This window comes from Bufo bufo, chromosome 5 (assembly GCF_905171765.1).
Source record: "Bufo bufo chromosome 5, aBufBuf1.1, whole genome shotgun sequence".
In the NCBI taxonomy this organism is placed as follows: Eukaryota; Metazoa; Chordata; class Amphibia; order Anura; family Bufonidae; genus Bufo; species Bufo bufo.
Genome location: NC_053393.1, coordinates 510,764,649 through 510,782,457, shown reverse-complemented (window position 1 = coordinate 510,782,457; position 17,809 = coordinate 510,764,649). Strand labels below are relative to the sequence as shown.

The window sequence follows — 17,809 nt, the reverse complement described above, 5'->3', positions numbered from 1 at the left end:
CTCCCAAGGAGTCACGGCCAAAACCGTGGCCGTGACAATAACATAACAAACATAATTTTTTTTCAAAAATGCTATATTATCTAAAACTGAAACAAACAAACAAACTAGACATATTTGATATCATTGCGTCCATAACAACCTGCTCTATAAAAATAGCACATGATCTACCATGTCAGATGAATGTTGTAAAAAATAAAAACAGTGCCAAAACTACAATTTTTGGGTTACCTTGCCTCACAAAAAACGGAATATAGAGCAATTAAAAATGATATGTACCCCAAAATAGTACCAATAAAACTGGCACCTTATCCCCTAGTTTCCAAAATGGGGTCACTTTTTGGGAGTTTCTACTGTAAGGGTGCATCAGGGGGGCTTCAAATGGGACAAGGCATCTAAAAACCAGTTCAGCAAAATCTGCCTTCCAAAAACCATATGCCGCTCCTTTTCTTCTGCGCCCTGCCGTGTGCCCTTACATCAGTTTACGACCACATGTGGGGTGTTTCTGTAAACTGCAGAATCAGGGTAATAAATATTGAGTTTTGTTTAGCTGTTAACCCTCGATGTGTTAAAGAAAAAAAATGGATTAAAATGGAAAATCTTCCAAAAAAGTGAAATAAAAAAATGTGGTCTTCATTTTCCTTTAATTCTTGTGGAACACCTAAAGGGTTAACAAAGTTTGTTAGTAACTTGAGGGGTGTAGTTTCTACAATGGGGTCATTTATGGGGGGTATCCACTATGTAAGCCCCACAAAGTGACTTCAGACCTTTGGCAATTTTCTTAAACGTTTTAAGAATTGCTTCTAAAATTCTAAGCATTCTAATGTCCTAAAAAAAAAAAAATGACATTTACAAAATGATGCCAACATAAAGTAGACATATGGGGAATGTTAAGTAATAAATATTTTATGAGGTATCAATTTCTGTTTTAAAAGCAGCGAAACTGGAATTTTGAAAATTGCGAATTTTTCTAAATTTTTGGTAAATTTGGGATTTTTTCATAAATAAAGGTGAAAATATATTGATTCAAATTTATGACTAACTATCATGAAGTACAATGTGTCACGAGAAAACAAGCTCAGAATGGCTTGGATAAGTAAAAGCGTTCCAAAGCTATTACCGCATAAAGTGACATATCTCAGATTTGCAAAATTAGGCCTGGTCAGGAAGGGGGCAAATGGTCGTTTTAAATTCTATGGGAGGATGATGGGGCAGGCGATTTACCTAATCTGCCAAGAATGCCACAATACCATGTCCTGGCCCTGTGTGCGCCATTCCATAAATTATAATGGTTCATGTTTCATTCTATGATGCTAGTAAATGATGTAGAGCTGTAAATTTTAAGCTATTTTTTGGAAAGAAAAGTGTGGCCGCCATTTTTGAAAAAAAGGTCTGGTGTTTTCCATGAACATTGGCTTAAAGGGTAATTACCATCTTATAAATTGATGTCACCCCCACCAATTATGAAGTGATGCCATATCATAATGATACACCCTCATGGGTGTATTACAGCTTCATACAGCCTCCAAACTGTCTAGAGCCATGATGTTACCCAGAGACATCTATGGGGCTCTACTTTACCTTCAAATTCATACTAGAGAAATCATAGATTCCTCCTTCAGAGGCTGGACCTGGTACCCTGCTGTGGCACACATAATGACTATGGCTCTGTAATGCTGGGCCAGAGTGACTCCACGTGCCTCCGTACAGCCTCCTGTGTATCGCTCAGCCATGTGCCTAAGGCCTAAATTTGAATATAAGGGTCATGCAGAATTTCAGCAACTTGAGAGAGCCCCAAAAATCCGGGCAAAGCTCAGCAGTAGCTGCCTGATACTGCAATATTCTCATCTTCTTTATCAGTACCCTTAGCCTTCTATGTGATATGGTTGACCCCCCCCCCCAGAGATCTAAAGTTAACATTTACATCCAGTCATAAAGTAATTAGGGACTTCAGATACAATCTCATTATGAAGATGGGTAAACTTCTGACAGCTGCAAATCTCAAACCCTTACATTTAACATGCCCCGCGAAGTAAGTCGCCAGAATGCCATGTTGGTCCACTGCCAATAAGCCCAAAAGATGATGGGGTTAAGAGTGTACTCCAGCAAATCCTTCAGACTGTGAAAGGGCCAAGAGGCAGCTGCTGGCTTTTTTCCTTGTATGATTTCCTTTACTTAACAGAAGGACATACATACACATACATTTACTGTAGCAATGGAAACAATGTATCACAGTTGCTGGATGCACTATAATCTATATACCTCGATATCCCCTGTAAAGTTGTATTAAGCTATCTTTTCGCAGTCAGAGTAGCTTCCGTGGGTGTTGGGAGAATTAGGAACTAACCTGGAGAAACAAGGGAAGTCATTGGTTGGACTGTTTGGGTATACATTTTCATTCAAGTGACTGTCCTATTTGCTAAAAGGGATCTGAGCTGGCACAGGTTCCCCAAACAATTTAATTAGCTTTGTATACGGGGCTTCATGCCCCGTACACAAAACAAAATCAATGGGATCTGTATGGAGCGCCACTCTCCCTGGAGATGCCAATATGTCCGGGGCATACTGTTCTCTCCCAGGCAGGCGCAGACACACAGGAGATGCTTGCCACTAAGTGAAGGTGGTCAAGCACACGTAATAGCCGATTCCCCCATATACGTAGATGTTCAATTTGGCCGAGCGTGTATGTGTTGCCAGTGGGGACACTGGAGAAAACCACTGCCGGACACTTCTGGTGGCAGATTATTGACTGGGAGAACAAAAGGAACCGGCAAAACAATTAACCAAGTTCGATCCATTTCTTGCCCGACATCATCTGTCAGGGAGAGTCAGGAGCTCCCCATGCATTAGATTGCCGGTCAAACCAGTCATTGTCAACTGGTTTAGTGGTGGGCAGCATGGTGGCTAGCACTGGTGCTGAGGTCCTTGGTTCGAATCCAACCCAGGACAACATCTGCATGGAATGTGTTAGGGTTTCCTCCAGGTACTCCTGTGTCCTCCCATACTGCAAAGACATTTACCTGGTACCACACTGGACCATCAGTCACACAATTAGGGACATTATCGATTCTCTTGAGATGACTGGTGGTCAGAGATGAATATTTTTATAGGTATGTAACTTCTTAATGAGGTGTGTGTTTGAGTTCCTAACAATATCTTTGTTGTCAATGGATGAAAATTGTACGACGTGTAAAGTCAGTCCTCTGTAGGCCAATGAGCCGGGACTCCAGAAAACTATGGGAGAGATGCGTGCTGTGGCTGCCATGTGTTCAGCCATGGATGCACTGTCTACGCTGAACACAACCGTATCTACGTCTCATCTGAAAGCAGGATCGGATACAGTATGTACAGGTTACCAGAAGGCAAACCAAAAGGTTCACATAGAATGACTACAAACAATGATCTTCAAAATGGTGAGGAATTTAAACACAAATTATATCATTTTGGGTCTACACTGGCAGTGTATGCTGGAAGGATCTCTCAACACGTACCTCCGAAGTCAGGCTGCAAGGTATATCCTCATGGTATAAGCAATGGTATACATACACATGCCAAGAACACTCCTTAGGCATACATTGGGGAAATGAGTGCCTATAGAAACATCAGAGGTTTACTCCAGATATATACCTCCAGTATGTAGAATAACAAAATGAAAAGTTGTAGAACTTTTTATTACAAGGCTGTTAAAGGGGTTGTCCGACTTCACAAATGCCCCCAAAGAAAGTCAAAAATGCCCTCTAAGCCGGCTACAATAAAAGAAGATATACTCATCCATTTCATTCCTTCCTTCCTGCTTCAAGTGCCACAGCTCAGATCCTCCTCGCCACTGCAGATGTCTGGCTACATCATCTTCATGTGCCGATATACACCGGATACAGCTGCAGCCAAGGACTGGCCTCAGTGATATACGGCATGAGACCACTGAGACCACTGATTGGCTGCAGTGGTCACATGGAGTATATGGGCATGTCATCCCTGCAGACAAACAGACAAAGCCTGGCGAGGAGGATGAGAGCGGCAGCACTGGGAACACCGGGGATGAGATGGGTGACCATGCATTCTGATATGATATGATAATTGTGGGCTTCGGGGGGCGTTTTTAAACAAGTCAGACAACCCCTTCAATCTTTATTTAAATGAAACCTAAAAACTCCTTTAACCCTTTACCATTACTTTCTTTTTTATCAGCTATTAACTAATGTAATTCTATTAGCCTACTCTCTTTACAAACAGCAGTATTTTGGCTAAGAGGGGGGCAGCGGTGGCAGAAGAAGCTTACACTATGGTATAAAACGTCTGTATTCTGCTGACGACTCCAGGAAAGTACCAGTATGCTGCGGCACAAAGTTTTGTCTAAATGGCTTGAAGAAATCCATGCGTTTGCGGCGGAAGCAATGGATTCAAAGAGATGTCTGCAATAAATCTGCTGAGTGTGAAAATAACTGCACCCAGCACCTAGTGCCCGTTTACACCAACAGATTATCTGACGGATTTTCGGACCAATCATTGGTCAGATGGCCGTTTCCACACACAGACCTTTGGTTATACTATTGGTCTGGTAGGACAGATATCGGTCAGATAAATGCACGTGAAGACCTCACCCTGTATAGCATGTACACGCACTACATCAATCAGTATTCGTCTGTAGAGTGAGATGGGACTGTGTCGGCCATAATGACCACACTTCTACTTCACCCACTTACAGAGCTACCTGGCAGGGGGGCTGGAGCGCGGCTTTCACCGAAAACTCAAACTAGACAGCTCTCCCGCGTGCATTGTGAAACGGCAGTATGACTTCATTCACTTTAGCAAGGATGAAAATGACACCAGTTCTGCTGGGACTTTACAGAAGACACTGCAGGGATAATGTCCCCTATCCGCCCCCATCTTCACATTTCTTCCCTGCGGAGCTTATATAGAGGATAATAGCTGTCAATCCACAGTGAGCTGGTCTCTTCCTCTTCACTCCAGTCACTGACACGGTTCTGTTTTATTAACCCCTAGTTGTGTTATCAGATGGTGTAGTCATTTAGGCATTTAATAGGTCTTTACGGGACCTCGGGTCATCAATGTCTAGCTATAGTAGGTCTGAAGAGGCTGCAGATCTCAGATGAGCACCATGGCCTCTACACAGTATGCCGAGCACAGCGACGTACACTGTATAGCGGCTGTGCTTGGCATTCCTGGTCATCCCATTCACTTGAATGGCACTAGGTCATGTGACCAATGGATGTGACGTCACAGGCTGAGGAAGAGGCTGCAGTGCTCAGTCCAGCTCCGCGGCCCATCCTAACAGCTGATCAGGGTGTCAGTAGTCAGACCCCACCAGACCCCTATCCTGAGAATAGATCATCAACACTTCAATTCCTAGAAAAGCCCCTTAAAGGGGTTGTCCAGGCTTTTGCCATTGATGACCTATCCTCAGGATAGCTCATCAAAATTAGATCTGCGGGGGTCCGACACCCGTGACCCCCGCCAATCAGCTGTATGAGGAAACGGTGGGCGGGGCGCACTCGCAGTCTCCCTTCTCTCTTCCTGTCTGCTGCTGCGGTCTTCGCCATAGAGTGCAGCAGCGGACAGGAAGAGAGAAGGGAGATGGCACGTGTGCCCTGCGTGCACCGTCTTCTCATACAGCTGATCGGTGGAGGTGCTGGTTGTCAATAGTAAAATCCCAGACAAGCCCTTTAAGTGGATTTCCAGGATTAGCATGCAACAACATGATTGCCTTTTTCCAAAAACTGCACCACACTTATGCACAGGTTGTTTGTGGTATTGCAGACCAGACCCATGCACTTCAATGAAGCTGAGCTGCAATACCAGACACAGCCTATAGACAGGTGAGGCACTGTTTCTTCAAGAAGGCAGCCATGTTTTTCGAATTCTGGACAATCCCTGATTGAATGGTTAAACAGTGCTAAACGCTCCTGGCTGTAATACTTCATTACTACACAAGTTCTGAGGTTCTTATAAAAACCCATTACTTAGAACATGGAGGCTGCCAATGAAAGTAAAACTCACAGGTGTAGACACCGTAAAGGTAAGTCATACAGCTGCCTGGAAGTTTGGAGGGCCCAAGGAAAATTTGAGGATTGGTATCTGGGTGGGGTTCATTTCAGTACTGGGCCTACCAGCTTTTCTAGATCTATCCAATGTAACCCCAGCTGGTGGTCTGGGTAATACTGATGGGACCATGATCAGGGAGATTTCTAGATCTGGAAAGGGAGGGCAGTAGACATAAAAAAAATCTGTAGGGAAAATTTAAAACATGCACTAATTTTGGAGCTAAACCCAAGAACAGTCTGCAGCCTGTCCATGTGAATGGGATATCCGCCATCTAATTACATGCAAGTGCAAATTTCTGACACTGCCGTAATGTCAGGTCACGTAACGGTTCTAGTAATGTGGGTCTATCCAGGACCATCAGCGTTAACAAGCAAGGATCAGAGGCAGAATTAAAGTCCTAGGGTTAAATTCCTTTTTTTTTGGCATTTTTCTGGAGAAACATTTAAATTTTAAAAAAATCCATATTTCCCACATTGAACTCTGCTTCAATTCTCAAACATAATAAACAGCATTAATTCGAAGTAATCCAATAGAAAAAAAAAAAGGTTTATCTCCACCACTCGTCCCAATTAAAATCCAATCACATTGAAATCAGCAGGTGTAGGAACACTCCGGGCAGAGGCTTACGCATTTTGGACAGGCTTGTCTGACTGTCCCCGAGGTGTGAAAGCTTGTAGACGAGCAGTGGTTACACAATGTCGATGTGCAACCTCAAGCCTTGAGGAATAAATGTAACCCCCTTATTCACTGATTGCCTCATTAGACGGGATATGGAGGGCCGTTCAGAATCCCAATTTACTGGTGACATATTTACCCGGTTAGAACTCTATTATTTGTTAGGGAAACAGTTACGCGTTTGTCTTATCGCAGCATGTGCCTGGTTCCCACCAAGTGTCATGATTTCTGGAAATAAGTGTGATTGATACGGTGAGTAAACAGCTCTGCAATAAGTACAAATTGTCCACTATTAGGCCAATACATTCTTAGATACGCAGAAGCAAAGACATTTGACTCGCAAAGCCCCAGAGGTTGCACTTTTCCGATTTGCAGTGTGCACCATGTACCTATTGGCATCTCATCATGTTTTACTGGGTTCTAATTATGTAGAGGTGTGAAAAAGTTCATTCAATGCCATCAACTAATTGGCACAGGGCGGCAAAATTCCTTCCTAAACGCTGTTTCTTAAAGGGGTTCTCCGGGCTCTCCTATATTGATGACCTATCCCCAGGATAGGTCATCAATATCAGATCGGCAGGCATCAGACCCTCGGCACCCCCGCCAATCAGCTGCATGAGGAGACAGCGTGCGCAGTGCCATCTCCAGTCCCTCTTACTGCTTGCTGCTGCGGCTTTGCCATAGACAGCAGCAGCGAGCAGGAAGAGCTGATCGGTGGGTGTGCTGGGTGTCGGACCCCCGCCGATCTGATATTGATGACCTATCCTGAGCACAGATTATCAATATTAAAATCCCAGACAACCTCTTTAAAGAAGATGTCATAAGATGGCCATACATTTTAGGCCTCATGCACACGACCGTATTCTGAGTCCACGTTCAACACGCATTTTTTATTTGCGAATTGCTTACGGACCCTTTCATTTCTATTGGTCCCCCCCAAAAAAAAAAAAAAAGAAAAAAACAGACAGGACATAGATTGAACTCGGGTTGGGTTCCGAGATAACACTTGGAACCGAACCCAAGTTCGATAGAAAGGATTTTTACTGTAGAAATTAATTTCCGAAGTTATTACACAAAGGATCGCGACACTTCACAAAGTAATAACTTCGGCTCATCGGAGCCAACACATTCTGATACTGTATGGAGCGCTCACACAGTAGTCTAACGAAGTTTTATGCGAATCGATTTCGGATGAAGCATCCAAAGTCAATTCGCTGATCCCTAGTCTGCATCCGTATGTCCATCCCGCAAATTTTAGAAAAAGTCCTATTCTTGTCTGTTGTGTGGACAAGAATAGCCATTTCTATAATGGAGACAGAGGAAAATGTGACTTGTGAACGGAACGTTTCCATATTAAGCAAAACTGCGGTTCAAGGACCGCAAAACGGATACGGTCATGTCCATATAGCCTTAGATAGATGTCTGACGAATGCTTGTCTGGCTGACAGTCACAGCTCCTGACCCCTCGGCTTGGCTGAGTGTGCATGTGTTCTAAACGGAACAAGTAGAATAAGCCGATGCCCGATACCTCCGACATCAGCTTATCTCCACTGGGAACAAAAAGATTGGGCATGCTGAAAATTAGGACACTCTGACACATTACATGGTCATTCAGTCCTACTGAAATCGGATTTGGCCACCAATAATCTAATGTGAATGGCCAGTGTCACTGCAATATGAAAAAAACGTTTGGTATGTCATGGTAACATATTAGAGTTTTTGATTGTTGGGGGTCTGAGTGCTGAGACCTTCACCGATCGCTAGAACGAGGAGAGAGAATCACTCGCATAGGGCTTCCTCCTCTCTGCAGGAAACGGAAGCGAGATGGACTCAATAGTAAGGCTTTGGGCCCGTCTCGATTCCATCTCCTGCAGTAGGGAGAGCGCTACGTGAGTGTTTTCTCTCCTCGTTCTAGCGATCAGTGGCGGTCTCAGTGCTCAGAACCCCATGGTCAAAACCTTTGACATGTCGCTGTGACACATGAAATGTTTTTCAAAGTGCAGCGCCATTTTACACCTATATACACTTTCAGCTGTAACCAAATCCTGTGGGAGCATGTTTCATAACTTAACAGTTCATATAGTTAAAGGGGTTATCCAACCCCTTATAATGTGCCCCAAAATGCCCGGGCCCCTCATACAGGTTATACTTACCCCGCTCCCCGGCATCCGCGTTGCTTCTAATGCCTGCATGGGCGCCGCTGCACCTTCCCATCGCGTGGATTAAAACATCAAGCGAGGGAGGGGGTAGCCAATAGCAGGCCGCGACAGGAACAAGCCTCCGTAGGCTCGTTCCCATTGCCGCCTGTAATTGGCTCCCCCTCCCTGCCGGATGTTTTGATCTACATAAAGGGGAGATGCAGCGGCGCCCGTTAGGGCATCCGAAGTGATGCGGGTGCAGGGGAGCGGGGTAAGTATAACCTGTATGAGGGCCCCAGGCATTTTTTGGGTGGCATTATAGGAATTGGATAACCCCTTTAAGTAATACTTTCCAATTTTGAGATGCAATTGTACTTCCTTGAACCACAAGCAATAACCCTGTGTTTTCAGTGGGATCTACAAAAATAAACCTTACAGCATTGCCAATGTCAGGAGACAATGGTTCTGGCCCCCTGAACAGGACATGTGGGTGGCAATGGAGAAGGAAAGCCTCGTCGGTCAGTGTCCCTCCATCAATCAGCAATGCAGAACGTTCTAGCGACACAGTTGAATCCTCCACGCGAGTATTGGCCCATTAGACTGCCCGATGTTTGGGCAGGATGAACCCTGATTGACACATGCTGATTGCTGCTCATTTGTATCGGCCTATTACACAGGTTGATGCAAACTGAATGGGCAGGAAGGATCGTTACTGCAGTCGTTCCTCCCCTATTCAGTTCTAATGATTATTGGCAGGACAATGGATTACATAGGAAAACGTGCTGCCGATAATTATGCATCAGTTATCCTGATCAGCTGACATATGAGCATTGGCTGATCAACAGCACGACTGGACGGGACAGTTAGGCCCCTTTCACACGGGCGAGTATTCCGCGCGGATGCGATGCGTGAGTTGAACGCATTGCACCCGCACTGAATCATGACCCATTCATTTCTATGGGGCTGTGCACACGAGCGGTGATTTTCACGCATCACTTGTGCGTTGCATGAAAATTGCAGCATGTTCTATATTGTGCGTTTTTCACGCAACGCAGGCCCCATAGAAGTGAATGGGGTTGCGTGAAAATCGCAAGCATCCGCAAGCAAGTGCGGATGCGCTGCGATTTTCACGCACGGTTGCTAGGTGACGATCGGGATGGAGACCCGATCATTATTATTTTCCCTTATAACATGGTTATAAGGGGAAATAATAGCATTCTGAATACAGAATGCAAAGTAAAACAGCGCTGGAGGGGTTAAAAAAAAATATAAAAAAATGTAACTCACCTTAATCCACTTGTTCGCGCAGCCGGCATCTCTTCTGTCTTTAATTGTGAGCAATAGGACCTTTGATGACATCACTATGCTCATCACATGATCCATCACCATGGTAAAAGATCATGTGACGTACCATGTGATGACCAGAGTGACGTCATCCCAGGTCTTTAAACTATAGTTAATGCTCTCCACAGGTCCTATACAGTAAAAGAGTCAGACGGAGATTCCCGCATCGCGAGCAAGTGGATTAAGGTGAGTTAAATGATTTTTTATTTTTTTTAACCCCCTCCAGCCCTGTTTTACTTAGCATTCTGTATTCAGAATGCTATTATTTTCCCTTATAACCATGTTATAAGGGAAAAATAATACTATTTACAGAACACCGATCCCAAGCCCGAACTTCTGTGAAGAAGTTCGGGTTTGGGTACCAAACACGCGCGATTTTTCTCACGCGAGTGCAAAACGCATTACAATGTTTTGCACTCGCGCGGAAAAATCGCGGGTGTTCCCGCAACGCATCCGCACATTTTTCCGCAACGCCCGTGTGAAAGAGGCCTTACAATGTTTTGCACTCGCGCTGAAAAATCGCGCATGTTCCCGCAACGCCCGTGTGAAACCAGCCTAAGGCCTCTTTCACACGAGTGTGACGTATTAGGTCCGGATGCGTTCAGGATGCGTTCAGTGAAACTCGCACCATTTTGCAAGCAAGTTCAGTCAGTTTGGTTTGCGATTGCGTTCAGTTCTTCAGTTTTTTCCGTGCGGGTGCAATGCGTTTTCATGCGTTTTTCACGCGCGTGATAAAAAACTGAAGGTTTACGAACAACATCTCCTAGCAACCATCAGTGAAAAACGCATCACATCCGCACTTGGTTGCGGATGCGATGCGTTTTTCACTGAAGCCCCATTCACTTCTATGGGGCCGGGGCTGCGTGAAAAACGCAGAATATAGAACTTGCTGTGTTTTTCACGCAACGCAGAACTAATGCGTGGAAAAAGCCCATCATGTACACAAGCCCATTGAAATGAATGGGTCAGGATTCAGTGCGGGTGCTGTGCGTTCACGTCACGCATTGCACCCGAGCGGAAAACTCGCTGGTGTGAAAGGGGCCTTATTGGGAACGAGTGTTCCTATGAACGCTTGTTCCAGATAATTGGCCCGAAAATCCAGTCTAATCGGGGAAGGCATGTCCACAGCTTTTCTAGACCTGGGTAAACTGACCCTGGCAGAATATTACCAGTTCACTACATGAATTTTTCAGCAAAGTATGGAAGGATTATTTATTTCCATGAATACAAGATCAGGTGGCAGTTACGGCAGTGTTCCTCAGTGCTCCGCACATCTCGTCTTGTGAGCAGTCGTTACCTGAATATTCACCGGAGGAGCGCTGCGTCTGTGACACGCTGCTCGAGGGCTTACCTCTTTATCTTTTTCTACTAGCTTTGTTTTCAGGAGATTTTCCATATCTTCCTTTTGCTGATGGAGCTGTTATTAAGAAAACGATTATTACTACAATGTGACAACAACGTAACAACTGCACACAGATCACGCACAGTGGAAGATATCACCCGTAGGCTGCATTTACATGTCATTTTTATTCCGCTTCTGGTGTAATTCGCTGAATTTTACAAAAAAAATTAGCTTTGTGACGAATGACTTTGTCATGAAGCGCATTGCTTTGTAAGTAGTGCGTGCAATGACAGGAAGTGGCGATTGCGTTGCCCCCCCTCCCCCCCATCATTGTACCTCTCAGATGCCGTGATTGCAGCATCTGATATACATACCGCAATGTAAAAGAAATAGATAAATCATACTTACCTCATCCAATTGCTTACGACGGGTCGGCTGCCTCCATCTTGCTAGAAGATCTGGCACGAAATATCGGGCGGCCTGAGATGACGTCATCACACCGGCCGGGGTGGTTATACGTCACCACGCACGGGATTTCGCCAAGATTTTCAAGCAAATGGATGAGGTAAGTATGATTTTTATTTTTTATACTGTTTCAGGTTAAATCGATGCACGAGGAAATTAGGCTTCGAGGCAAATCAAATTTATGCTGAAATTTGTATCGAAGTCCACTTCAAGGACTTCGATTCGCTCAGCACTTCCTAACACGTGTTTGCATTTCCTTCCCTATGGATCCACTACCAGCTTTGACTGCATGCAAGCCTCCAGCCTTAAAGGGGTTGTCCAGCAGTTAATACTGATGAACTACTGTCCGGATAGGTCATCAATATCTGATCGGCGGGGGTCCGACACCCGGCACCCCACCGATCAGCTGTTTCCTCTTCATTACACTGCACTTTGTCTCAGAGTATAACATTTACTACACTCGAGAGTCAGGATGAGCTGCTCCTTTGGGCACCAGATGATGGCGGCTATGTGTTACTTTTTTGGTACACTGTGCAGGATCCTGAAGAAGCTCCTGTCCTCTACACAGAAAGACCTACAGCTTGTGTTATACATAAGGACTTGCTGTATCCACATTAGGCATCTTTCTCTTGTTCTGGATCAAAATTTGGGGGGCTTCAGAACCAATTACCAGTTTTCCATAGACATAGAGTTAAATGGGATTTCCAGGAATTAAATATCGATTACCTATTTTCAGGCTAGGTCTTCAATGTCTGATCAGTGGGGGTCTGACTCTTGGCACTCCCGCCGATCAGCTGCTTGAAAGGGCGGCAGAGTTCGGACAAGTGTTGCGGCCTCTTTGTACTATACTAAGAACAGCACGGCGCAGGTATTGGAACTCAATCCCAATCACTAGTATAGATGTCCTTTACACGGACCGATGATCTGGTAGATTATTGAGGATTAGTGTTTGTCTGTGTCAGATCGTATCGTTCTGCCAGCACCAAAAATCATCCGTCCTATGCAGCAGATTGCGCTAAACAATGATCTGCTGTGCAGGGATCAATGATTTCCTATGGGGAGAAGCATTCGCTGCATCGATCGCTTGTCCCCATACCACAGAGGTAACACGCAAACACGCAGCATTTCCTAGCAACCATCAGTAAAAGACGGACTGCATCTGGATGACACTCGTGTGCTGACAGTTTTTTTCCCTGAGCAGGCGCGGCCCTGGTTCTAGTTGCCGGCGGCGGTGGGGGGAAGTAGGAGATGAGCGCTTCCATTGTGGAGGCGCTCATCTCCATATTCATTTGTATCGCCTTCTTTAGGACAGCGATACAGATGACTGTGCTACGGCGGGGCAGGGGAGGGAGAGGCGTCTCCCTTCCCTGTTCTTCTGATAGGCCGCAGGCACTAATGCCTGCAGCCTATCAGAGACCGACTCCGGCGGGGCGATGACGTCATTATCATCGCACCGCCTCAGCTGGGCGTGGCACTCTAGGGGCATTTATTTCTTGGCCATTTTGGGGGGGGGGGGGCACCATGGGGGAGAGGAGCACTATGGGGCCATCTGGGGGCTTTAAAGGGGCTTTTATTTATTGGCACATTATGGGGGGCACTGTAGGGGAGAGCAGCACTATGGGGCATCTGGTGGCACTATAGGGGCATTATTTGGGAGCACTATGGGGAAGTGGGGGCTCTAAAGGGGCCTTTTTTCATTAGCACATTATGGGGGGCACTATGGCATCTGGTGGCACTAAGGGGGCATTTTTTACTGGCACATTATAGGAGGCACTATAGGGGAGAGCGGCACTATGGGGAATTATTTGGGGGCACTATAGGGGAGTGGAGCACTATTGGGGCATATGGTGGCACTGAGAAGGGGCATTTTTTACTGGCACATTATGGGGGAGAGAAGCACTATAGGGGCATCTGCTGGGGGCACTAAGAAGGGGCATTTTTTTACTGGCATGTTATGGGGAACACTATGGGGAAGGGGGAGAGGAGCACTATGAGGGTATTTACTGGGGCACTATATTGGGGTATTTTATACTGTTATACATTATGGAGACATTAGCTCAACTGCGGGCACTAAGCGGGTGTTTCATGTATTATAGGGAGAATTATTACTACTAGGTGGTATTATGGGGAGTTTTACTACTTCTGGGGGGCTATGAGGAACATGATCACTAGTATGGGCACTATAGGGGCATTATTACTACTCAGTGTGCTCTGGCAGAGAACTATTTCTATTGGTGGGATTTTGTGGAGCACTGTTACTTTGGGGGGCACCCTGGCACAGTATCAGCTTAGCACAATTATTTTTGGGGGACATTATCTTTATACTATTAGAGTCTGGGCGCAGTTATTTTTTAGAGCACCGTGTGCCAATAATTGCTGAAGGGGGCACTATCTGTGTGGTAGTAGTATTTCCAGGGGTACTGTTTCTGCAGTATAGTATTGGGGGCACAGCGGGCACAGTATTGGGGGCACTATCTGTGTGGTAGTAGTATTTCCAGGGGGACTGTTTCTGCAGTATAGTATTGGGGGTGGCAGGAAAGGGTGTTCAGAAGATGTGAAGATGATGGAAATGTGGGAAACTAATGTCTGTTTGTCAATCTCTGCAGAGACGAGAGATGGCTGAAAAATCATCATGGCGGTCTGGTGTGAATGGAGAAGATAAAGAAAGAGAACGTCTACAATAAAGGTGACATCACTGGATGTAAGAGGTATGTGGCGCTATGTAGGAGAGGAGATGCTCCGGCTCCTCCCCTGCCATTTGCAGAAGGAGGATTCAGAGCTGGGTGAGGACGGCAAAAGGGGGCAGCAGGACACGGGCGGGTGGCAGATGGTGGGGGAACCACAGGCCTTGAGCAGGATCAGGGGAGGGAGGAGAGCGGAGGAGCTTCCTGGCTGTAGCCTGCTGTCTATTGTATAATGTGAAGCAGGCAGTGCAGCCAGGACAGGCCCTCCCCTCTCCGTATGATGTGTAGAGACAGGCCGTAACTATAGAATCTATTCCGACATATTAAAATACATAGTTAAAAAAATGTTACTTAAAAATACATAAAACACTTCAATTTCAGTATAATTTAAACGAAACAATAAAGAAATAAATAATTCTCTGTATTGACCAGAGTTTCAGAGTCTATTATGTTGATATAGTCCCTCCAAAGGATTTCCCAACTAGTAAAGTTCAGATAATAGGAATTATTCAGTGAAGAAGGAGTCGCAGCCCACTCCGAAACGCGTATGGTAATTAATCCCATGAAATAAAGTACAGGATTAGAAGATTTAAAGCGCTTAAAGAAAAGAAAAGGAAAAGAAGAGGGATCGGTGACAATTTGTCTTTTAAAGGAAAGCTGGATACCTGTCGGCCATTTATGAGATTCCTTTCTGGTAAGAACATAGTCTGCGTGATACAAACTAATAGCGCAGCAAAAGGACATTACTAGGCGATCTCTAGGACAGCACAGCTTTATACGGCCACCGAGGATCCCGGATTCAACATCAAACATCTACACAGACTCGGTGGAAATTCCAATCACACCGCAGCCTACAAAGAACTCCATCACACGTGGGACGCCACGAGTGTTGCAACAAAACCGGCAGTACTCCAGCCAAAAACAGTGAGTAAAGCAACTGCGGTTTATCTTTGCAAATAGGTAGCGACTTTATAACAACAGCGACTTTATAATAACATCACATTGTACCGAGTATGTGAAGCAGCTATACAAGATATAAATGATCATTTGAACAAAATACTTGGAAAAGTATATTTGATCACTGAATAATTCCTAATATCTGAACTTTACTAGTTGGGAAATCCTTTGGAGGGACTATATCAACATAATAGACTCTGAAACTCTGGTCAATACAGAGAATTATTTATTTCTTTATTGTTTCGTTTAAATTATACTGAAATTGAAGTGTTTTATGTATTTTTAAGTAACATTTTTTTAACTATGTATTTTAATATGTCGGAATAGATAGTATTATATGTCACAATAAATATATCGTTATATCAAACTCTCCTTGTGAAGTCCAAGTGTTGGTGTGCCCTACTACTCTATATTTCTTGTCCAATAATTTTAGAGGATCGGGTGAATCCTTTCGTAGGAGCACCCATACCGTCTTTGACTATTAGGTGAGCCCTCTCTAACTTTTATTTTTCGCAACTATAGAATGTCAGCTGTACAGTGTTTGTTGGGAGTGGCCTATTATATGTAGGAGGAGCTTTTAATAATAGGCGGGACTAAAACTTTTGCGTGGCGCGCTATGACGCTTTTTTCACTTCTGCATTTTTAAATATGAAGGGGGCTTTGAAAAATGGGCGGGCAAAAGAATTGTCACAGCACGCTACACGTGACACATTTTTTGCCTTTCGAACCCCCCTCCTAGACAAAATTCCTGGGTGCTCCCCTGGTCTTATACTTAAAGGGGTTGTGTCCCTTCAGCAAATAGCATTTATTATGTAGAGAAAGTTAATACAAGCCACTTACTAATGTATTGTGATTGTCCATATTGCTTCCTTTGCTGGCTGGATTAATTTTTCCAACACATTATACACCGCGAGTTTCCATGGTTACGACCACCTTGCAATCCATCAGTGGTGGTCGTGCTTGCACACTATAGGAAAAAGCACAAGTCTATGTGCACTCCCACGGTACCGCCCACCAGAGAGACTGGCACTTTTTTCATAGTGTGCAAACACGCAGTGTATAATGTGATGGAAAAATGAATCCAGCCAGCAAAGGAGGCAATATGGCCAATCACAATACATTAGTAAGTGCCTGGTATTAACTTTCTCTACATGATAAATGCCACTTGCCGAAGTGAGATCCTTCCTTTAAGGGATCATGTACACGACCGTATGTATTTCACGGTCCGCAAAAAATATGGGTGACGTCCGTGTGCATTCCGTATTTTGCGGAACGGAACAGCTGGCCTCTAATAGAACAGTCCTATAATTGTCTGTAATGCGGACAATAATAGGACACGTTCTATTTTCTTGCGGGACGGACATATGGAAACGGAATGCACACCTTTGTTTTTTTTGGACCCATTAAAATGAATGGTTCTAGATACTTCCAACTGTGCAACATTTGATACATTTGGCACAAATTAAGCAAATTCGTGCCAAAGTAACTTTAAAAATTCCCCTCCTGATAAATCTCTATATTATATATTACAAAGCTACTAATATGTACAAAAATAGTCGCCCTTTAAATACCATCATTGCCTCCTGGAGGGCGCAGTGCTCACCTATCCTCGGATTTGGCCCGTCTGGGCAAAATATGCCAAGAGGAAGTGAAGGCTGCACCAACCGCCCTGATAACGCGGAAGAGAGACTCATGGAAAAGCTGCACCAAACACAACTCAGACTGAACAAAGTAATATAAACTATCTACTACGTCATGTCTACTACAAGAATCTGGCTTAAATGGCTCTGATATGGTTCATCATCCGCACCACTTCCAACAATAGATTCAGCGACATCTCGACATGCCAACAGACTCCTCATTATTGAGCTCAATATGATGCCACAAAATCATTTACGCCTCATACTAGACCCTCACCAGTTGGATTCATAGAAAGCCCCCATTGTAATGTTGAAGTATCGTTTTTCATGAATTTCTAAGACACTGAGCCCAACAATACCCAGCGCTAAGCCGACAAAACGGGATACGTAAAGTTGCCATGACTTGGCACTGAGCTTGACAAGCGTCGAGAAAGTGTCTCTTTACATATCTAAAGGCGTCCTTGATTTGGTGTCAGCCAGCCTTCTCTTCTGAACAGTGTCATA

General features: G+C 44.7%; 1 protein-coding gene across 2 annotated transcripts in view; it reads right to left on the bottom strand.

The window, feature by feature from the left end:
- C5H10orf67 (chromosome 5 C10orf67 homolog) overlaps positions 1-17,809 on the bottom strand; it is a 202,828-nt gene that overhangs the window by 125,989 nt on the left and 59,030 nt on the right. For both annotated transcript variants that reach the window (XR_005779333.1, XM_040434424.1), the window contains exon 9: positions 11,569-11,634. Coding sequence is in view for 1 of the 2 variants with exons in the window: in XM_040434424.1 (XP_040290358.1) it covers positions 11,569-11,634 (66 nt within the window). In the remaining variant the exon portion in view is untranslated. The remainder of the gene's footprint in view (positions 1-11,568; positions 11,635-17,809) is intronic.